Consider the following 23,528-nt stretch of genomic DNA (forward strand, 5'->3'; position numbering starts at 1 on the left):
CACACAAACTGCACTACAAATAATTACTGCTCCATTTGCTTCAGATCACAAAACTTCAAAACTATTTCAAGTATTTTAACCATTTGAACGTTTTTCAATTCCCCAAAAATCAAAATTCAATGACAAATGGAAGGAGTGGAATAGTAACTCAGTGGCTGATTATCACTCTGAATTAATGTGTTGTGAAAGATGCAACTGTAGCACATGGAGAGCTCAGTAAAAATAGTATCATTGTTTTCAGAGCCAAACGAACAAACAGGAAAGACAATAAGATACTGCAAAAATTCAAATAAACCAACCAAGAAAAGGAGGGAGAGAAGACTAGGCCAAGAAAAACAGCATTACATGGACGACAAAACGAAGCATCAACAATGTCAAAAAAATCCTACATTTTATTTATTTGTATTTTTTTAAATCTATGGCTTAGTTATGTCTTTAGTAGATGCATGAAAAATTAGGGTAAAGTTTATTAGCAGCACACCTCCTGTCCTGTAGATGTCACCAAGGCAATAGCATATATCCAAGCTAACCACCACCGCACACAGCTTTTATACATGCATTATGCAGATATTGGTATAATGACTGTAACTGATAATAATAATTTAAAATAATGCATTTAAATATAAATGAAATAATATACTTAACAAAAACAATAATACATTATAACACAAAATATACGTAAATATCCTTTTACATATACTAAATTAACTTCAACCACAGCTTACACCATTAAGCAAAAGTACAGAGCCCTGCAATCTCCACAAACAATCACAACAGCTTCCAAAACCACACAAACAACAGCTATTTCCTTCACTCATTCATAAGGTACCTTCATCTACGTTTATCTGCTCCTCATGAATGTCCTTTTCATCCCATTATATATCCCAGAATGCTGTGCAGCCAAGGCCAGAGTTAGTGACAGGAACAGGCTGAGCAGGAGAGCGCGCCTCGGGCAGTCTGACAGCGGCGTTGCGCTGGATCAGATCCTCAGCTGCGGGACCCGGCTCGGTAGATCAATGGCGCATATTCCGAGAAAGCATGCCACGGGGTTGTTTGAGCCTGCTAAAGAAGCAGTGGCATCTCCAACTTACGCACACACAAAAATGTGTGCGAGCGCAAGCTAATCTGGGTGCTAGGGTCAGCCCAGGTAATCCCCGCGGGTGGAGGGGAGAAGAGACTGACCGATCTTAACCCAGCCCCGTCAGGATTTTGATTGGCACAGCAAGCTGCTATACAACTTTCTCACTGGTGTCAGAGCAAACGGCACATACCACTGCGCAGCTCAGGAGGGGTGTCTCGCATACACACACACATTCTCCAATCCTCCCTCTTTCTCCAAAAAAAACTCTGGAGGGACAGCAGAACACACGGGCTGCCAGTTTAATGAAGAGAAAAAGAAACAGAAGTTCGTACTTCCCGCTTATGCATGTTCTTTTGGCATGTTCTCTCTCTCTTTTTCTCTAAAACATTCTCGGGGGACTCTAGGAAAGCTTGAGCAGAAGTTTGTTTGGAACAGCATTCAGAACTCCACGTAAGCTGAACTCGACTGACACGAACACTTTTATGGGTCTCTAAGGGTCACAGACTCCACCCACACACAGACGAGCTCAGTTACCAGACTCTACTCCACACCCCCCCCCCGGCAAAAACACTCACACAGAGCCCACTTTAAAGATAAGATAAAAAAAATGAACCTGCTTGTCCTCTCTTTTTAATCAGTATGTAAACGTGACAATCACAACAGGTGGTAGAGGAAACTACAACTATGCTTTATATATTCACATAGCTAAAGAGACTCCAGGAAACACTTAAGGCTACATATACAAACGAATAAGGCTGCACCTATGCCTGCTCACTGAAAGCGCATGGGGCTACTGATGGCGAGGGAGCGTGCGTGCGCGTAAAGATCAGATCATCTCCTCATTACTGCAGCTCAACTCCTGACTCAAAGACACATGCTTTCAATGACCCGCAGCCTCAGCTTGTGATCTGCATGGCAGCAGTGTTCACAGAAGTGCTGTTACACACACTCTTATCCAGCACTGTTTATCCAGTGCTGTTTAGATAGGCTGAAATATAGCTGTAATTAATGCTGATTCCGTACAGCAGCTGCTCGCACACACATGCGACAGAAGGCTAATCGAGAGTTAGATGGGCCGTGTGGAAGTTCATTTCATACAGTATGTATGATAGTATTCAAGATATATCACTTGTACTTCAAGCAGAGGTTGGATTAACTTAGCATTTACCAAATGTTAAAGGTAGGGTAGGCAAATTGTTTTATAAACACTTTGTAATGCTGGTTGAAACTCTCTTCACATCCTGATAGCAAATCAATAATAGAAGTGGTCTAAATATTAAAACATGTACATGTATCTTCTGTGGAACTCTCAGGACCAAAAAAAATTTCAGTCATGTTCACGTCCAATCATGTAGTCAGAGCTAAGTTGTTTACATTCATTATTATTGTAATGTTATGTGCTTTGAGACATAAGGTAATTTAATGCCATCTCTTGCCTCATGCCGCTTTGTGCAGTCATGTGTTTTGAAGGAGGCGTGGCTTTGGAGATGCTCTGAAGGGAGGGTGGGATCTCATGCTTTCAAAGATAGCTTGACATTGCTAGCCTCTCCGAAATTGCCTAAACTACCCTCACAAATGAGCTATTATTTTTTATAATATGCTTTGTTATAAAAATATATGGTATTTGGTCTATTGAGTATCTTTAATATATTTTTACGTTTAAGGATCAGGTATTACAAGTAAAGAAAAACAAAGAAAATAAAGTTTTAAAGCACCCCCATGAAAACAGACCAGGAGAGAGACGCGAGTAAGGATTTGGGTGAAGAATAATTTTTGAGATATTGTTCATTAAATCGGATGACCAGATTACAATACCACAATACCAATGTCTCTATTTCACACTGTGAAAGCAGAATACTGAGAATAACAAGAACTCCCAACGTAGTATTAGTAAGACTCCATTGTGATATCAATGTCACCCCAGACATTAAAATGTTTTACACTGAGCGAAAAAGTAATAACTTGAAGGTTTTTTTTTTTTTGGTCGAACCACATGTTGTCATACCCAGATAAATAAATAGAACTTTTCAGTTTCACAAACTATCATTCATTGTTCCCAAACTGTTTGACTAACTTTCTTCTGTGAAACTTTAAAGGAGATATTTTGAAGAAAGTTTTGGTGTTAACTAGGGATGAGTCGCGATCTTCGAATAGTTGAACTGAGTTAGAAATTCGATCATAAAATTACTTTTTCGAATATCGTCATACTTTCGCGCAATTCCAATGTGTCATAATAATTGACGGCGCGTCAACTGTCACAGATCGCGCAGCAGGGTATTTTCCTGTCGGGGACACAAGGTGTCACTAACATGAATGAAACCCCCTACTGCGCGATAGGATACCAGTGTTTTATATAGTGTAAACAAACAACAGAAGAAGAGCACCGTGACCGTTAACTCTGCGTCCAACAGAGTTGGGTAGTAACCTTTTACTGTCTATGGTAGTAACCGTCTACAAAGTAGGCTACATTTACTTCCTTACGTTGGGGTGACGTTCCTCTCGTTACTTTATTTTAATGCAATACATGCTGTTAAATGCATCGTTTATTCCAAGCGCGCTGCATCTTTTTTATGGGCATGAGTGATGCTCAATTCACAAATGAATCACTCTTTTGAGTCGATTCTGTTCAAAGACTTCATCAAACAGATCTGTCTAAATCGGTTCGCGAATCAGTTTGAATGGTCTGTTCAGTTTCCTGCACGCACTGAATCCTCTGATGCGCTTTCAATTCACACTCGGAGTCGTAACAGGAAGATTTAAGAACATCAAGAGCGTTGGATGAAGTGGCCGTGGGCCTACAGTCTAGTGAAAGCAAATCTGCAAATGCATCATATTTTTGCCAGCGATGAAGATCTAGTTGAACATCTTCGTATGATGTCTGTGAATGAATGATTCCACAGGACGCTACATTAGAGTTCATTTCATTCAGGTAATACATTTTACAACCAAACAGATTATTACGCGATGATAGCACTGCTACAAGTATGATGACATTATCCGTTTCTGAACATGTTAATTTATAGGCTACATTAAATAAGCTACCATTGTCCACAGTTTATGAAATGAACACCCGCCATCCCGCGGTAATGTGTGTATTGCGCAGTGGTATCACACGAATAGTTTTGATTGAAACTAATTTGTTTAAAAAGTAGTCTATTGATGTAACAAGGCAGGTCCGCACAAAATCATTATGACATATGACATTATTTTTTATTATCTAACGAGCATCTGGTTTGGCGATGCAAAAACGTACTGTCGTGCTTGTTGTTTTTTTCTTCTATGTCAACTATGTTTAAAAAACGACGAAAACATGTTACTTGTTCAATTAATAAACAGTTTGTTTGATGACAAATCGCTAAAGATGAAATTGGCCTCCCTTTCTGTCATTGTGAGTGTGCGTTGTTTTTTTTGTTTTGTTTTTTTTTTGTTTTTTTTTGAACGATAATCGACTTTTGCTCCTCGATTTACGAATGCCATTTTTGGTAGAAATTCACATCCCTAGTGTTCATTGACCTTCACAGTATGGACAGCAAAAATCTTCTTTTATATTCCACACAAGCAAAGTCGTCACATAGGTTGAATACAACATACTGGTGAGTAAATGATGAAAGAATTTTCATTTTTAGATTAACTGCCCCCTGTATCTTCCATTGAAGTATTTTATTATAAAGTCCATGTCATTATATCCCTAAATCAGGGCTGCCAACTCTCACGCATTGAGCGTGAGACTCACGCAATTGACCCTATTCTCACGCTCTCACGCCACACCCCCGATTTCTCACGCTGAAGTGTCAACCCGGTCGGTCAAATGCCTGGAAGATGAGTTTATCTATATATCTACCTGTTGAGCCACTCGTGATCGACTAGTTATACTGCAAATTAGTTAAAATATCCCGTAATCTATCTAGAGCGAGCGTGCATGCGAGACAGATATTGTGCTTCAAACCGCGTGCGTGCACGGCAGAGACGTAAGCGAGCGAGAGACCTTGCTGCGTGTGCAGACAGTACATAAAATGGAATGGCATACCTTATTAACCATGCACCAAAAAATTAACCGTCTCTTGAAGATGTCTACTCATTTTGCATCTTTCTCTTTCAAAACCACATTGAATGTGATGAAACAGGCCAAATACGAAGAACCAAATTTATAAAAGGTAAAATTATGACCAAATTATCCAATTATGGTTCTTGTTACAAAGTTTACCAATTTCATTTCAATATTATAGATAGTCCCTTCCCCACAAACACAAACTTTTTGACTGGGACATAGGGGCTGAAGGTCAAGGTCTTCCTCGAAAGCATCGTGACACGGTTTCTCTTATTACATTAGACTTAATTTTATTTAAATTACTTGATTAACTGTTGGCAAGATTTTAAGATCTGTTAATTTTACTTACAACAGTAGCTTAACACAACGCCTAAATAGCTTGGGTAAATTTGATTAACCAATTGTCTCAACCAATTGAGAACCCAAAGGTTCTTTCAGAGGAACAACAACTGATTTTAAAGAAAGATTATGATTAGGATATTTTTCAAACCTGAACTGATGAATCAAATACAACAAGACCTTGAACACAGATTAAGAAAGTAAATGGCACAAGTTTCAATTTCATGTTTACTTGAAACAATTTGTCCATGTCACAATGAGATAACCTGGTTTGGATGCCATGGCCAGATTTCACCTTCCTGAAACACGGGTTTTGAGTATATGCATGTGAAAGTGTGAAGCCGCAGCTACTGCACTCAAACAGCTATAACGTTGGAGTCTGAAACTCTCATGTTCTTCTCCTTTCCCTCTGTGGTCCCTGACAGCAGCATGGAGCCTCTCGGCTGTGCCAAACAGATAAAACAGATTCCTGGAAAGCTGTGCAGCCCTCCATAAATCAGAGAGAGCAACAGAGAGACTCTCAAAGCACAGATGCATTTTTGCCCAATAACCTGCGCGCGCACACAATGTCCGAGTTCTTATAAGACAGCGTCAACAGCGTACAAAAACAACCACAAAACACACCCTCTCATAAAAAAGAAAACGCACAACCTCACATTAAGCATGATTCAAACACACCCCTTCTCAAGAAAAAAAACAAACATTAAAAACAGAGCCATTTGAAAACACACACTGGCTTCCTCAGACTGAGATGCAGATGTTTTAAAAGAGCATGCTGAACACTAGGGGGCTTCTTGTGTACTAAAAGTGCATCTCAAAACAGTTCTTCTGCTTGTTTGTGATCACAAAAATAAATAAATTCAACTAATCCCCCCATTATAGCTTGCATCAATAGCTGCAAACAAACTTGAGGGAGCAAAAGAAAATATTACCCACTAAAAAGGCTGTATTTCAGTGAATGCAATTGTGAAATGAGCATCAGTAAAGCCTACTCATTCTTGATGACAAAACACTTGACAATAACAGATTCATGTTAGTAATTCTTAGTATTGACAACATTGACACTTTAATTTAATACACTGGCTAATACACTACCGTTCAAAAGTTTGGGGCTGGTAAGATTTTTTTATGTTTTTCTTTTATTTTCATCAAGGCTGCATTTCTTTTTTATTACAGTAAAAACATTTAATTATATTACAAATTTAATTTAATTTGTATATTTCACATTTTTATTTATTCCTGAGAAGGCAACACTGAATTTTCCGTGTGTCACATATTAGAAGAAATCATTCTAATATGCTGATTTGCGGCTCAAGAAATATTTCTTATTATTATCAATGTTGTGTTACTTTCTTAATATTATTGTTGATTCTGTGATACATTTATTACATGTTCTTACTGACCCTAAACTTTTGAACAGCAGTGTATGTAAACAATATTTTTAATTACATAATGAATTATTAGTAGGTATTCACTGCGCAACACCACAAAACACTACCCAAACAGTGTCCCAATTTCTGAGAAAATCTGATGCAAATGCATAATTTTGAGCCACAATAATCAATAAGCCTAGTAGGCTGCTCAAACGCAAAGGCTATGTTCAGAGAAGCATACTACCACACTAATCTTACTATAGCTGCAGTATACAGTATGCATACTGTGCACATTATGCAAATGTTCTATATGAGGACAATACCTATATTGCAAAATGTGCAACAGAGCTTACTGTGTGAAATACTGTATCCCAATGGAAAGAGCTCAACTTCTGTTATCAGTGTGATGGATAAACCGGAAGTAACATACATCAGATGTGATTTTTAATTAAACATATCCATACATATCCAAGCTTAGAGTGAGAGAAAAGTGCAGAAGGGAGGAAAAAAGTTTCTTGTAAAATACCTGATTCCTTCGATTCCTCCGATTTCCAAAATTTCGTCTGACAAGAGTTTTATAGTTCTGACTCTTCTTAGTCAAATAATAGTACAGCACACAATCAGACACACACTGCACACAGGGGGAGAGAAAAAACAAATACAGCTGCATCACTTGGGCTAGTATTTGAAAAGATACCATTAACGCAACAAAAAAAAAGCTGTCTGTAGGTGGGGTGGTGTGATCGGAGTCAGTAAAGCTGTTAAAAAGGGCTTCATTTACAACATCCATTGGTGAACATACAGTTCTTGGTGTGACGCAATCCACCATACTAAACGGAATCACAAAAAAAAGAAAACCCACCTTTCTCTCCAGATATGAAGCTATCAGCCCGAAGTTCTTTGGATGCTGCATAAACCTGCACCACAGAAGAGACAAAGTTGAGAAAATGAAGCACACACTCACACGTGCCAACATGAGCTACAGTTACTCACTTTTCCTTGAAGATCTCCTTCTCGTGTTCGGTCCAGACATTCATGAACTGGCGGGATTTGTAGACTTTCATTGGGTCATCCATCAGACCGTTCATGTTGATAAACTTCACTCTCCGCTGTTCAGAATCGTACATCATAGGAGGAATGACTGACAACTGCCTCATCTGCTTCTCATTGTTCTGAGAGAGACAAAAAGGTGTTGAGATCCAGGATGGGTCTGCAACATTTGTTTACATTACTGTAGTCTCAGCCTCCGAAGGCACACCCATGGTCCATTCACTAATCGTCTGACGCATGCTGCACACAAAACTTGTGACTTGCGAATAATCACAAGCTCCAATCAGATTATCCGATTGCAACAACTTTCGGAAGTAAGAATGATTTTCATCAACTGTATACTCAACGTTGTTTTCTTAAATTTGTTTGTGAAATAAATAACCAGTACTTTTTTGGACCAATAGAAATTATGATCACAAGTATACACATTACTGCTAATTTCTTTGGTGCTTTCTGTACATTGGACCAAGACCAAATGTTTGAATGAGTCTCTTTTAAATAAGCCCACCCTTAAAGCTAGGGTGTGCCATTTTGTAGAGGCTAGCAATGGCAAGCTAAATTTGAATCGATAGAAGGGGAAGATTCCCCCCTCTTTCCCAGCTCTCTCAAAAGCCACGCACATAACATTACAACAATAATGATCTGAACAGCTTATCTACAGTTTTTGTTTGAAATTGAAACTATTTGTAAAGGTTTGTTCACGCCATGTCGAAATTAACAATTATGAAATTACGACTTGTAAAAAGCGCTCAGTCCTCATAGAGCTTGTGATTACAACTTGTAAACTTTAAATTTTTCTGAGAGCTCTGACTTGTACCACCTGACTGCTGCAGATTCAACAGCTCAGAGATAAACGTCACTGATTGCCATCTCTTAATTATGACACGGCGTGAACGCAACCTAAGTTCGTTGTTTAAGTTCAGGGGGAACTGTGAAACGTGGCTGCTGTTTGTTTGCAATGCTCTGTGACTAGCAATGTGTCTACAACTCTGCATAGCCTAATGGAACGTGCTGATAACGTGATGTCTGTGCGTGTAGGTATGCATCAGGTTGACATGCAGGCAGGACATCCTATTATTGCATTCAGAACAATCTTTTGGTCCTGAAACTTCCACATATACATCTACTTTTTTATATTTAGACCACTTTAATTATTGATTGCTATCAGGATGTAAGAAGACTTTCAATCACTTTCAATAACAATACATTAATGCAAAATATTGTCTATACCCTAGCATTAAATAATTGATAATACAAAATAAATTGTGGTTGGTCTCTGTCCTATTTCAGTTCCTCTGTTTCCTGTCTAAGTGGGAGGATCTTTCCAAATTAAGGTGCAAGTGAAAAAGATTTTATGCTGCATAGTCTGGTTATGTGATAATTCAGATGATATTTCACAGGAAATAATAAAGTCTGATGTATGGGAAAAGGATGGGGTGTACGTTTACCAGCTACTCACCTGGGTGATGCTCTAAAACACTTTATGAACTTTGGGTAAAGCCCCAGTCATCCTTTTCTTCCATATGGATCAGAGTTTTTTTCAGGTTATACATCAGATAGTTAAACTAGTAGTTTACCTCCTGCTCCGAGAGGCCATCAATGATCTCTGATATCTCGTGTTCACTTCTTGCGATGGTGGCAGACAGGCCTGTCCCCCTCTGGCCCACCCTAAAGACAGGAAGGATGAAGCATGGTGAGAGAAAGCATTTCTCTGTTCCTGGCTTTGTTTCAGTACCATGTAAAGGCGCTTTCCCAAGCAAGCTACCAGACCAGAGTCCCACCCTGTTTCTTCTCCCACAAAAAGCCTTTGAAGCAGCGGTTACAGCTATTGGCAAGATTCCTCTGGGTCTATTCATGAGCTCTGGAGCTCTGAAGTTCTTTGGTTTAGAGATTGTTCCAGCAACAATAGCTACATACTTGTCTAAACAATCAAGACAAGCAAGCAGCATTCAGTAAAGTTGGATGGCTTGATCTGAATGAACGGAATTATAGACCTGCTTCCTGCAACCTTTATGAGGGAAAAAAATTATTTAGGGAAAGGCACAAATTGCCAAACTAGGGATGCATGATCCAGTGCATGTGTACTCGTACTTATTAAAATGCTCTGATACCAACAACTGATACCATGCAGTGTATAAAGTACAGTGCTTGTGAGAAAGAAACACTGACAACAGAGCAAACAGAGAGCAGAATGGATATATCAGAGAAGGATGCATATGAAGTAAATGTATCCAATTAATAGAATGTTAAATAAATTAAATATTTACACCTATATAGCTGCTGTGCACTGCTAAGCAAACTAATCTGATTCATATACCTCTGCCCAATATTTTTTTAAATTAAAAATGCAATGAAAATACAGGTTTCAGAACTAGGAAATACAAATAAAAGTATCAATATTGGACTAGTTCAGGAAAAAGTGGTATCGGTGCATCTCTAGCAAGAACTAACAAGTCTACAACTAATGGGTCTGACGTGGTCTTGCAGAAGGTTGAGAAGCAAGATTTTTATTCAGTGGATCTATTTTTTTTTTAAGAATGGCTATAGCAAAATGATTTATGACATTAAATTCCACTAATGGTTCTCAAATGTGCATTTTTTTGAAGAATAGGCTTAAAATCAAATAATTCCATGATGAGAGAAAGACAAAAAAACTAAAAATACTACATATGCACCAACAAATGGCACACCATGCATCACGTCTTTCAGAGGATGTGCACAACACAGAGTAATCAAGTTAACATGTTTACATGCTGGACGAAGCCAAGTTACAATCACATTATCTAGGTCTGTTAGCCTGACATTGCAAAAACTAGACTGGTACTGGGGGCAGTATGACCAGTGTTCGAAGTGGGGCGGTACTCACCGGTACGCAGTACCGGCACTTCTACATTTTACTCTTAAGCCTACCTGCACTTTTTCTTGCGTACCGCTACTTCTCGCATGTAGGCGGTACTCGACCACTGACAGAAAAGGGGCCAGTGTCACGCCCGTTGATATACTTCGTTTGCAGTGCGTATGCAGTGCGTATTTTTTCCGCACCCATGTTAACAGGTTCGAGCTTTCACACAGCACGCGCATGCGGTCCGTCAATGCACTCCTGGTGCTGTGCGTATACAGCAGTGCAGAGATCGTTCCGAGTGTATTTTTGCTGTGCTGCACGCGGTGAATTAAAGTGACAGCTCATGGTTCGTGGTCAAAACACAGATTGACATGAAAATATAATAATCTCACCATAAATGCATTTAATTAAATAAAATGTAGTAATCTAAATGTATTTTTGGACTTGCAGGCTTGGAGGAGTTCCGTTTTCGCACTTACGTACACACGCATGACTTGTTTTAATACATTTATGTTGTTAATAAATAACAATAAGTTTTGTTATAAGTTTTGTTTTTCACTGTAGAAATCTCAAATGTCATGATTTGCCAATGCAAGAGAGTACCGGCACCTTTCTTTTCCCACTTCAAGCACTGAGTATGAGGATATTTATGTGGCAACGATAGAGATTTTGCTATATGGTGCATATAATATTACAGAAATTAACTGAATGTGGTACACACAAAACTATGTCAAAACAGGCAATTAGGTCTTAAGTGAACATTTACAATTGGGAGAAAACCCAATGTGTGTCAGTTATATTATATTGGAGTAAATTCAGTCTTAAAGTGAACTGTGTCAAAAGAAAAAAAAAGAAAAGAATTCACTCACTGCTTTCACTACTTTGAATAACTTTTGTAGCTTTAATACAAATCTAAGTATATTTCATTCACACAGTAAAGACTATGTAGCATTTGATTTAATTTCTGAAATGTTTTTTTTTTATTCTATTACTAAATAGACCTACAGTACCTGAAAAAACTGAAAGCACTTTATTTCATCTGCATCTTTCTTATACTCTATTTGTCTTTTGTTTGTTAATTTGTTCCTATTTTTAATAACAAAAAAATATATAAAAATAACTATCGCGATTGTTGTCATGAAATAAAATTGCTCATATGAAGAAATGCGATTATGGTCTTATCACCCACCCTTAACTGGTACGATTTAAAGCGTTAGTCCAACTGAAATGAACTGAAATAAAAAGTGCAAGTAAATCAAACTAATTATTATAACTATTATAACTAATTATCCAAAGAGTCTTAAACCCATGAGTTATTAGTTTGAAATTGTTTAATGACTCACTCACTGACTGAATCAGTCAGAGCAGTTGTGGGCATACTGACTAAATCACTTTTGACATTACCCCATTATTGACATTTTGGTCATATTTAACAGTGTAGTAAAGAATTGTTAACAAAATCAGTCCATTCTTTAATTCTCATCTCTAGTCTTTTTTTGGTAAACAAGTCTAAGGAAGAAATCAATACTGCCAAAAAAAAATATCTGTAAACTGGCTACTAAATAAGTTTTTGTTCCATCAGCAAAAACAACAGCATCTGTGTTTTGGTGAATCGAGGTCAATGGTATGTAAATGTTCTTCAGCTCTGCTTTAGTGGTGTTCCAGATTGAGTTCCCTGTAATGCAGGAAAGCCCTGTAACCTCTGTACGATGAACTATCACAGCCTGACCTCTGACCCTAGCACCCACAGGATCCTAAATGCTGATTGGCCAACTGCTGAGTCAGGACAGAGCACAACTGTGTCAGGGAAAAGCGATAATGGTGAATGTGTGTGCATGACAGAGCGTTCATTGGGTCATCATGGAAGCTGGGGGGGCTGGCTGACCTCTGGAAGCGTTCCTGTTGCTCGCGCTGTTTGCGGATCTCAGGAAACTGCCTTTCGTAGTATTCACGTGTACGGCTCTCTTTGGCTTTACGCCGTGGGTTGTTCTCCATCCGCTCAACTTTTTTCTCCCACTCAGTCATCAGCTCATCATACCGCTGGCAAATTTTCTGCTCCTAAGGATAAGACAGAATTTTTTTTTTTTCAGAAATAAAAATAAATCCTACATAAAGATAGGGGACCTATTATGCAAAATTCACTTTTACATGGTGTTTGAACATAAATGTGTGTCGACAGTGTGTACAAAACCACCCTACAATGGTAAAAATCCAACCACTCCTTTTTTTAAATCCCCACAATCCTCATAAGCAGAGTCTCAGAATAAGCCGTTTTCAGTTTTTATGAAATGTGATGTCATATTGCTTAGGCCCCGGCCACAACTGCTGACATATTCTACCCTATTACCAAATTCCATCCTATTAACTTATATCTTGTAATAACTTTGAATTCTCTGTGATGTTCTTGGCCTGCAGTGTCCCATATAAACCTGAAAGGACAGACAAAGACACAGTGAGCCAAGGAGAGTGTAAGGGAGTAAGCAAGTAAGCAAGAACAACGATGTTCATGTGCAGGGAGACAAGTGCACTTGTGTCTATACTACAGTGCACAGAACATAAAACGTTTTTTTTCCCATGCTCTGACCGGCCTGACCGACCTAGTCTACTAACAAGTGATTGCACTGAACTATACCTTCCTGAGAACAAACCTACAAAAAAAAAAAACAACAACAAAAAAAACACAGCAATCAAAATGCTTCCGTGCGGCTAGAGCAGCTTATTTTTGGAACAGGATTTAAAGAAAACATCACCATTCATCAGTCCTGGACCGAAAAAGAGAAGCAGAAAGACGTTTCTCTGTAACTTCAGTCACCCCTCCTGATGGAGGAGCACTTACACTTTCTCAAACACATTCATTCTCTGCCACTGCACAAAAGAAACACACTTACCCTCTGTTTGCGTGCATGGTTCCTTCTCTTGAAAAACAGGATCAGCTTCTTTCTCATTATCTGATTCCTGCAGCAAAAAAAAAAAAAAAAAAGACATTCCCTTACATTGTGCTTGGTAGGTTTTCATCTTCAAACCGAACTTGAGTCTTCAGCCGGAAAAGTTTAAATCCTGTCTGGCTAGCGCGGTTCCCATAATGTTTACTCATTAGGTCAGTAGGCCGAGAGCAGGTGGTCTTTTGTGGCTGTGCATTTGACCACACGAGCACCTACACTATGAAAGCAATCTGGTCGAATGAGTTTCTGACTACCTCTGGAAGTGGTCGAGTGTCATCCACTTTTGATCCGATCGACCAAAACGCATCTGTAGCAAGGTTAGATATTGTGGTAAGGAGGAGGTGGGAACCGGCGAACATTCAAAAAGGTGAATAAACGTAAAATAAACAAATTTAAAAAAAAGTAAAGCCAGCAGCCCCTCACGGACGACTGTCGTCACGTATAACAAAACACAAATAAAATCCAGGCCTGTCCTCACTCGATCTCCACTGTCGTCGCTCCTCCTTTATGCTTCCGGTCCTCCGTGAGAGATACGAGACTGGTGCGTCGCGCAGGTGTCGCTCATTATCAATCACGCCACCGGCCTTGCGCCGTTCTCCCATGGCCCTCCACCTTGTCCTGCTCGCCACAGTATCTAAATATCAGGTGTAAACAGGACCTTAGTGCGCTTGCTTTCTTACTCTTTAAAAACCCTCTCTACTCTCTTCCTTTTGTCTCATCTTCATCTGTACGGTTTCATACTATTGCAGCTTTCTCCATCACTACTTACACCTCGGGTGTGCATTATTTTTCTAATAATTCAACGGCCCGGAGTCAATTATTCTGCTTATACTAGTTACCACACCTCGAAACATTGTTCAGATGATGTATTTCAATACGTTTGTCAAGTTTTTGTCATTAAAACGCTCTTGTATGTAGGACTGATTTCTTTCGCATCTCATCCCATGCCTCCGTTGCTAATTCCAAAACGTCATTTTAGAGTTAGTAACGGAGGTTTGAGCCACTGATAGCAGACTGATGCTGGGTACACACTTACGACTTGCTGAAAAATTTTAAGACTGACTGTTCCCAGCAGATTTTAAACACCGACTGAGCGAACACCCGTTCGGGCATGATCAGTCATAAGTATCAAATTACATTAATAACCGGCCTTAGAATAAGTGTGTCCCCAGCTTTATGCAGTTATATGAGAGAGAGAGAGATAGAGAGAGAGAGAGAGAGAGAGAGAGAGACAGAGAGAGAGGTTGCAATAATGAGACAGAGAAGCATGTGCGTCAATATTATTATTTATTTATTCAATTTGTTCATTCTTTTTTTCTATTATTGACAGTAGACTAGTCTAATAAATGAAACACAAAGCCCTTTTAACAAGTAGGCCTATCAATAATTATTTGTTATATTACCTGCAATCAGTGTTGTGCCTGAACGCGTTCATTGAACGACAGTTCATGAACTCGTTCATATTTTGGGCAAACGTGAACTGAACGTACTGTATTACTGACTGATGAACGTTATTGTGAACGCGTTCATTCTGGTGTCTGTGAGCGGCACGCTCTCTCAGTTTAACTTCGTTCAATAGGGTGCCAGATTTCTATAGAGTCTTCCAGGCGAAAACCCGGATAAAACACACGTAAACGGGCCTTAATATGTAGCGAAAAAAACACCCAATCTGCAAACTTTGCCCGCCGATAAAATAACCGCTGTCTGTGGTTGTATATGGGTTGTGGCAATAATTTAAAAAAAAAAAATAGCTCGCAGCAACATATAGAAAAAAATAACTATGAACTAGTTCATTTTTTGGAACTGTGAACTTATTTCAAAATTGTGAAGTATGAACTATGAACTGAACTAGTTCATTTTAAAATTTGTGAACTGAACTTTGAACTAGTTCATGTAGAAAGTGAACTTTCCCAACACTGCCTCCAATAATTAATTATTTATTAAAATTAAACTGCATGTTTCTATTGATTGTGAAGTTAGACATCGAAAATTGCAGATCAAGCATTTATGTTTTTTCTGCATGTTTTTTCTTGTTATGAATTGTATCCCATTTTCCGTTAATAGTCAACTACGCGAAGTGATATGGAATTGTAATGCGGTCAAGACCTGCCTGGAACTACTTTAGCTGTGCGTTTCCCTGAAAATAATTGCACACCTTAGAACGTTCGTCAACCAATCAGATTCAAGATTTCAACGGCCCTGTAGTAGAACATATTATAACCTCCAAATTAATTTAAGGGCATCATCGTTTATCTGCATTACTGTGAAAAAGCTTGGGGTCAGTAAGGTCAGTCTCATTTATTTGCATTTATTTGAATAAAAATACAGAAACATTTTTGGTCAAAATATTGTGTCAGTTTAAAATATCAGTTTTCTATTTTTATATATTTTAAAAATGTAATGTATTCCTTTAATGGCAAAGCTGAATTTACAGCATCATTACTCCAGTCTTCAGTGTCACATGATCCTTCATTAATCATTCTAATATACTGATTTGGTGCTCAAGAAACATTTCTCATTATAATCAAAGCGGAATTTGGTTGCGCTCTTTTTGGAAATTGTAATGCATTTGTTCAGGATTTTATGAAGAATAGAAATGTTCAAAAGAACAGCATTTATAATAGAAATCTGTCTGAGCCAACCTGACGCAACACATAGACAGACCCACCGATTGACCTTGACCTGTCTACATACATGCAACAGTTTCAATTTAACACACCAACACAGACAGACTTTCCACCAGTGATGACCACACAAGTAGAGGCGGACAGACACACTCACACACACACACACAGACAGAGGCAAGTAGAAGACTGATCCTTCTGTGTGTGTCTGCTGCAGGGAAATCAGGAGAGACCATTATTGTGTCCATATCAAGGCTAGTTACAAAATAACAATTTTGTCTAAATTAATTAAAAATTAAAGACTACATTTAAGGCGTAATCAAATTAGTGATTTTAAGGATTAAACTTAAACGAGGGCAAATTATTACTTTAACAAATAATGCTGGAAAAAACGTATACTTCTACTAATGGCTAAAAAACAAACATGGTACCGATATATAGCGCATCCATAGGAAGAAAAAAAAACCTGAAGCCAGGCCTAAATTTGAACTTATCATCTAGTCTGTGCAATCCCTTTACTACACATCTAACTGGTCACGTCAAAGCCACCATCAGCCTTATTTACTGTGAGCTAACATAGTGGTAAGTGGTATAGCGGTTCATACCGAATACCGGTGTTTATTTTTGTTATGATATGAATTTTTAATATACCGCAATACGCATGTTACTCTAACAACGATCAGAACGCGCCGCGACACTGTTTGAGAGGGGTCCCTTTTCACTGTTGCCCTGCAGTGAGGGCACCGCTGTATGCGTTACTAAGCGTGACGGTGAAGATGGATAGGTTAAACTATAATTGATAGCTGTCAAACTATATTACAGTATTTCCCATACATTGGTTCTGGAAGACTTGAGAAATTAGATAAATGCCAGGCAGTCTACTTGAGGAACGACCACTCCCTGATGAGACAAAAGATCCTTTCTGGAAATTAACATTTGAACTCTCCGAGGCGCAAGTCTCACCTAAGCAATCCTAATCTACATCTCTTTTTCCCTTGACACCCCATTCCCCGTTCACTCTTGCTATCATGCTGAGATCACCTGTAATTCACCCAAGAATCTATATAGTTTAATGTGAATAATTATCATACAGTATCACACGTTTGATATCATTTGTACCAGTCGCACAGAGACATTTCAAAGGTCTCATTCTCAAAGACGTAAACCAAAAGGTGATAAGGTATTTAAGAGTTTAGAAATAATGCACATACATGGGAGGGAGGGCATGTCTTCCAGGCAAATGGTCCCATGCTCTCAGAAGGTGTAATCTCAAATCAAATTCCCATTGTTAGCAAATGGTTCCATGTAAATCTACTTCTGCCCCCAGTAAGTCTGGGACGGTGATTAATGTGAATTCCCACTGTGAACTAGTGTTGCTTTCGTCAACGAAAATTATGACTAAATATCGTCGTCAACGAACCTTTACCACGTGACGAAAACGAGACGAGACGCAACGTAAATGCTGGTCATGTGACGATGACTATAATTAAATGTATAATGCAATATTGTTGACGAATAAAAACGAGACTAAATGTGGTTTACAAAATAAAAACTATGCTAAAATGTCTCTTCATTTTCGTTGACCAAAACGAGACGAGACGAAATGTTATTTAACGTTATTTCGTCTCGTTTTCTTGCGGCATTTCTGTTTCCTGTGTCACTTCAAGGGGCTGCATCAGATCCCACTGCGCAGACGCAGGCGACTTCACATCCTCAAGCCCCACTCGTGGCATTATTTAGATAGAAGTTGCAGCTGCGTGAGATACACCTGTTTCACACATACTCCGTGTATAGTGCGTATGCGGTGCGTGTTGCGGTGTGTATGTAGGAGCGGCACGCGGTATTGTGTTTCCACATGTGCTGCGTTTGCAGTGCGCAACTGATCTACGACTGTACCACAATCACAAAATGTATTCTCTATTTCTATTTCAAATCAATATTTTTAGCCTACATCCATTATGTCGCGTTGTTGAGGTACTGTGTAGATCTCTGCTCTGCTGTTATGCACGCACACCAGTGTTAATTTTGTCAGCAAATTTTGATTTAGTTTTAGTCTTAGTCTTTTGACTAAAATGCCATTTAGTTTTAGTCATATTTTAGTCATCTGAATTGTTTTAGTTTTAGTCTAGTTTTAGTCGACGAAATACAATAACATTTTAGTCGACTAAATCTACAGTAGATTTAGTCGACTAAAATATAATGGGTTTAGTTCAATTGTAATGCATTAATTTAGAATTTCTCTAAAATTTCCAAACCCATATACTCCCGGAGAAAACATCTATTAACCTATTAATATGAATGATTTTTAAGTTTGAACATGCAATACAGATACAGATTTAACTGCTGTTACTTAAAAAATATCTTAAAATGAAATAAAACCACTTTTCCTAAAGTACAACACAGTCTTCTTTACAATGAATGATATATTCATTCCTTATAACTACTTACACATCATTCTTTATTCTTTCAAGCAGACATATTTATTTGTATGAATTAAATATAATTAATCCTTATTAAAGCTAAATTAATTATTAAAATGAATAAATAACTTATTAAAGCTTATTAAAGCTGATCAAAATTAAGGACACGGACCGCATTAGGTTTATTGCCACTGTCACTTTAAGACGTCGGATCATGTCCAATGACATGCGGATACAATTGCACTGATGCACATCCGACACACTCACAGTTTAAGACATAACCAGCATAGTTTACATGAATACTCTCCAAAAAGGACATTTAGACATACTGTTGTGTATTTCTCCATTCAGACACGAAAGAGAGCTCAATTCAGTAGCCTACTCGCGCGCTGTAGGTGTATTGTGCATGACTGCACGCTTCGGGTTAGGTGTGTGCGCAAAGAAAACCGCACCGAATAGAGCTCTTTTTTGCATCGTCACTCTTATTCAGAGATCTATATGTCTGCTCTACTCATTCTCCCAGACGTTCACATTTTTTAACGTTTTATGACCGCGCGGTAGATCACGTTACAGTAGCCTACAAATGTGCGCATCTACCACACACGCAGGACATCAGTTCTGACGGATCGCTTCCCAAATTGTCACTGTCTAACATTTTCGTCTAGTTTTTATTCGTTGACGAAAATGTCAATAGATTTTCGTCATAGTCTTTGTCATTCAAAACTAGGTTTTATTTAGTTATCGTCTCGTTTTCGTCTGTGAAAAAATGTCGTTGACGAATAATTTTCGGCGTTATTTTCGTCAACGAAATTAACACTGACGCACACTCCTGGAGCGCAATGCCGGACCGCATCCGCATGCGGTGTGAGCGCTCTAACCTATTAACATGGGTGCGGGGAAAAATACGCACCACATACGCACTGCAAACATGTGTGAAACAGGCGTTAGCATAAACGAAAACAAACAAAGTTAAGTCTGACACAGAGAAACGGATTCGTCTTTGGGAAAAAAAGAAATGACATTTGGAAAAACTTTCATTTCATGTGTGAAACAGGCGTTAGCATAAACTGTGTAGGCTACTTCTAACATGTTTGGTTGGTAAAATAAATATGTTATAAATTCAAATCAGAGCGTCTTCTGTGTCTGGAATGGATGTATTCTTGAGTCTATAAGGTAACAATAATATAATAAGATAATATTGTTTGAAATGGGTTTGGCTAAAATAAAATGTTGGTTTCGTCTATACTACTAGGTAGGCTACTTATACTATATTGACTGGGTTAAATAGAATTGCATTACTAAAAAGAGACTAAAATACAATTTTCATTGACTAAAACTAGACTAAAATGTCATCAGTTTTCGTCGACTAAAAGTCGACTAGACTAAAAAGAGTATGAACGTGACTAAAGCTAATAAAAACTAAAATGACACCTTGACATGGAGACTAGACTAAAACTAACATTAAAACAGGCCGCCAAAAACAACACCTCTGTGAACTCATGTTTACATTTGAAATGAGGTCTGTCTATATAATGAAATGCATCTAGAGCTCGGCGCGTTTTCTGTAACCAGATCAGCCCGTGATGCGAAGTGCACAAAAACACTTTGCATCATGTAGTTTTATAATGTCGATGTATTGCATCTTCTTTGAACTGATTATCCAACTGGCGTGATACATTTACCTGACACAATAAATTGTAAACATTTGATTTTATTCTAATCGACTAATTATTTTCAGTAGAGAGTTAAAAAAGAATAATCAAATATTCGTTCACTTTTAATGATGCCCATTTATCATTAAAACCTTTTTCATTTATGGAGTCAGATGAAATAACGAGTTGATACAAATGAGAAAATGTATTCATTTAATCAAATTACTTTGCCACGCGGAAAGACAGTAACGTGCAGAGACTCCCCCGCTGACCGGAAAACCTTCTTTGGGCCGATCCAGCCGGGCCTTAGAGTTCACAATATCAACACAGCCTTTTGGAAAATCTATTTGTGGTTGGCATTGACATCGGTGAATAAACATGAGCACTGCACGTTTTAAAGTCAAAACACGGCGCGGGTGTTTTTATATGAATGTATCTGAAGTGAACTGATGGTCTTGAGAAAAATGTCGCTGTTATTTCATTTGAATCTTTCTTTGTTTCCTGATAAAGCAACGTTTATGAGTGCTGCCCTGCTTTGTGTACAGCCGTTACCAGGGAAACCGCTATTTCTCCCACTCTTAAAGCGCCTCCTGCTGGCACCTCTTTTTAAACAACCTTGCAAACCTGTATTAATACTAGATTTTTTCAACAATATTCACTCATAAAATAGGTAATTCTAAGTCAATCTACGGCAGTATTTCCTCTCTCAAACAGTAGAAAACGTGGTTGACACCCAGTCATGCTTGAAAAAAAATAATATACCGGTATATGAAACCATGAAACCAGTATAATTTTGAAAAATTTTGTGATATGGATTTTTGGTCATACTGCCCGGCACTAAGAGCGGATACTCACGTCTTAATGTTGTCATGGTAGACTTTAGTATCAGAGGGCTGGTTGTACAGGGGCTGTGGAGAGACAGGAAATGATGCAGATTAGCAAGATGAACACACACACAATCTATTGTATCAGAAAAAATACATTAATTTCACAAAGTACTCACCAGCTCCACTTTAGGCCCCAACCCTTCCAGTATCTTATGGGCTTCTTCAGCCTTTTTCTGTGACACAATAGGGAGAGAATGTTGGTAAAAGACAGATGTATGTACCTGTGGTTAGATAGTCTGCCTGCTGACTCACCACACTAAACGAAAAAACTGTGCTCTCAATTGTTGACTGCCAGCTTTGATAGAGACAGATTGTGTGAAATTGTGCACGTTTCAACAGCAGAAACAAGCACACAAATAACGTATCACTCGTTTTTTCCTCCAGAGTGAAAGGGAGTAAAAATAAACATGTCAAAAATCACCATTTCCTTAGCTCCAATGTTCTGTCTGGGAAACGCCTCTGTTACACAATCCCATAATTCATTACACCCCAATCTTCAATCTGTTTTTGTAACAGAGGCCATTTCACACACAGACAACACATGCACTTAGTAGATGCTTGCAACTATCATGGAAGCAGAAAGTTAAGAGATTGTCCAAGACCAGATGGAGAGCAGTAGTTTTGCCTCACTTCCTTCATCTGTACTTCCTTCTCTCTCACCCTCTTAGCCTCCAAGTCTCAAATCATCTGTTCCAGATCAGTTACTGTGCTCAGCTACCTTTCCTTCGTGCACATAATCGCTAAATGTAGGTGTCCAATGCAGACACAGACAATTTTAAAGGGTAAAACTGATATATTTGATATATTATCAAATAAAGGGAAATTACAATAACGAGACATCACTGTGGATAGTTGCATAAACATAGTCACCAAATTAGGACTGTGTCTTAAGAACTAGTCTAACCAAGTCTGACTAGCAATTATCAATCCAAAAAGACTGATTAGCCCCATTTACCTTTTTATGTAACTGACTTAAAAAAAGGTCTTGAAGAAAAAAATGTGATGACTAACTAAGGTTAGTCTAAGGAGCTTTAAGCAACCGGCCACAGGTCTTGGCAGATCAGACGTCAATAAACAGACAGAAACACAAAAACCTTTCCGAAAATCGACCAAATTTAAGTTTTATGAAGATTATGCTAGACCTTCACTGTTCATACTTTGTGTTTTATTTAGAGCCATATGGTGGCTCAGATTATACACTTTACATTACACTGAAAACAAAATGTAAAAAATAGAAAAAAAGACTTGTGTGAAAGTATGTGTTCACTATTTAAATACACTCTAACAACACTTAGACACATGATCTGTAAAGAGCACAATCTGCTAGGTTTCTTTGTGTGTGAGCTAGAGAGCGGGAGAAAGCCATCATGTATAAATGTGTTCATACCCGGTTCTCATCATAAATGATCTGGACGATGCTGCGATGTTTGTGCTCCACAGGGGGCGGCGTCACTGGCTTTTCTGGCTCTATTGGTTTTGCTGCCTCATCCTCCAGTTGTTGCTAAGAGACAACAAACATGACAATATACCTTAAAACTGAAGCCTAAAACAAGTGTGTGTGTGTGTGTGTGTGTGTGTGTGTGTGTGTGTGTGTGTGTGTGTGTGTGTGTGTGTGTGTGTGTGTGTGTGTGTGTGTGTGTGTGTATAAAAATGTATGTGTACCTACATACCATACATACATATAACTCACTCCAAAGTCTAAAGGTCTCTGTTCCCTGGCTCGACATCTTTAATGCCAGTTATTGCTTAGAAAAGTACTTTTCCAGAATTGAGTCCAATTATCACTATCAACTAGTTGCTTATTAGCATGCATATTACTAGGATATTGGCTGTTTCTTAGTACTTATAAAGCCCATATTAACGCCTTATTCTGCATGACCATATTCAACATCCCTTAATCCTGCCAATACCTAAACTTAACAACTATCTTACTAACTATTAATTAGCAGTAATTAGGAGTTTATTGAGGCAGAAGTCGTAGTAGTTAGTTAATAATAGTTAATTAATAGTGAGAATTGGACCCTAATCTAAAGTGCGATCAAACCTCTCTGTTTTAGCACACAAATTGAAGCATCATTTATGTCTGTAGAACAAATGGTGTGGGACGAGTTGCACTGCAAAGTTAAAAACCCAAGTATGCGCAATAATAATAATAATAATAATCATAATAATAGTGATACTTGCCTCAGCAAGCACCACTAATCAGAGGGATTCATGACAACAATAGACAAAACTTTCTCAAAGATGTGCAGAGGTGTAATATTGCATTC

The 23,528-nt window shown here is 38.3% G+C and overlaps 1 protein-coding gene across 33 annotated transcripts in view; it reads right to left on the reverse strand.

Annotated features, from left to right (window-relative positions):
- ncor1 (nuclear receptor corepressor 1) overlaps positions 1 to 23,528 on the reverse strand; it is a 123,962-nt gene that overhangs the window by 67,947 nt on the left and 32,487 nt on the right. For 29 of the 33 annotated variants that reach the window (XM_077231435.1, XM_077231445.1, XM_077231434.1 and 26 more), the window contains 9 exons: positions 22,646 to 22,759; positions 21,375 to 21,431; positions 21,227 to 21,279; positions 13,622 to 13,688; positions 12,619 to 12,791; positions 9,469 to 9,559; positions 7,835 to 8,013; positions 7,704 to 7,758; positions 7,368 to 7,472 (listed from right to left, as the gene is read on the reverse strand). In XM_077231435.1, coding sequence (XP_077087550.1) covers positions 7,368 to 7,472; positions 7,704 to 7,758; positions 7,835 to 8,013; positions 9,469 to 9,559; positions 12,619 to 12,791; positions 13,622 to 13,688; positions 21,227 to 21,279; positions 21,375 to 21,431; positions 22,646 to 22,759 — 894 coding nt within the window. Of the gene's footprint in view, positions 1 to 829; positions 1,112 to 7,367; positions 7,473 to 7,703; positions 7,759 to 7,834; positions 8,014 to 9,468; positions 9,560 to 12,618; positions 12,792 to 13,621; positions 13,689 to 21,226; positions 21,280 to 21,374; positions 21,432 to 22,645; positions 22,760 to 23,528 lie in introns of those variants that run through there. The other 4 variants (XM_077231444.1, XM_077231461.1, XM_077231459.1 and 1 more) reach the window with 4 other exon arrangements.

This window comes from Siphateles boraxobius, unplaced genomic scaffold (assembly GCF_051911475.1).
Source record: "Siphateles boraxobius isolate OS27281-9 unplaced genomic scaffold, OSU_SipBor_1 16, whole genome shotgun sequence".
In the NCBI taxonomy this organism is placed as follows: Eukaryota; Metazoa; Chordata; class Actinopteri; order Cypriniformes; family Leuciscidae; genus Siphateles; species Siphateles boraxobius.